The 681-nt window shown below is 70.8% G+C and overlaps 1 protein-coding gene across 1 annotated transcript in view; it reads right to left on the bottom strand.

The window, feature by feature from the left end:
* NOX5 (NADPH oxidase 5) overlaps positions 1 to 681 on the bottom strand; it is an 8,966-nt gene that overhangs the window by 5,958 nt on the left and 2,327 nt on the right. Inside the window, 2 exon segments of the mRNA XM_031059663.1 lie at positions 6 to 128; positions 541 to 676. Of these exon segments, the coding sequence (XP_030915523.1) occupies positions 6 to 128; positions 541 to 676 (259 nt within the window).

Here is a 681-nt window from a genome sequence, read left to right as displayed (position 1 = left end):
TGCGCGGTCCCCAGGGCCAGCACCAGGTGTCCCACGCGCTCGTGGCCCCGCACGTGCAGCTCCAGCGGGAACAGCTCCGCCAGCGGCGTGGAGCGCAGCCAGGTCAGAGAGCGCCGCAGCATCAGCGCCTGGGCACAGCGACAGGGGACAGCGGGGACAGGGCAGGGGACAGGGCGGGGGCGGCGACAGGAGTGAGGACAGGGACAGGGGGCAAACAGGGGGCGAGGGAGGGGACAGGGACAGCACCGGGGACCGGGGACAGGGACGAGCAGTGGGCAAGGAGAGGGGCCAGGGCACCCAGAGATACCAGGGGGCAAATGGAAATGGGAGGCACTGGGAGATTCCGGGGCAATGGGAAATGGTGGGAGACAATGGGAAATTCCAGGGGGAACGGGAAATGTTGGGGGACCTTGGAAAACGCCGAGGACAACAGGAAATTGTGGGCCAGCATCCCTCCTGGCTACCCCGGGACCCTCCCGGCCTTCCCGGCTCCCTCTCCCGGTGTCCCTCGGTGTCCCCCCGGTGTCGCGGGGCACTCACGGCCAGCAGGGCGCAGTTGAGGTTGAGGCTCTGCCCGCAGCCCCGGGCCAGCGCCAGGGCGGGGCCGCGCTCCCGGTGCCACAGAGCCCCCAGGGCGAGCAGGAGCGCCGTGGTGGCGACCCAGCCCCCCAGGCAGCACAG

This window comes from Geospiza fortis, unplaced genomic scaffold (assembly GCF_000277835.1).
Source record: "Geospiza fortis unplaced genomic scaffold, GeoFor_1.0 scaffold2, whole genome shotgun sequence".
Taxonomy (NCBI): Eukaryota; Metazoa; Chordata; class Aves; order Passeriformes; family Thraupidae; genus Geospiza; species Geospiza fortis.
This window is presented reverse-complemented; position numbering and strand designations above follow the sequence as displayed.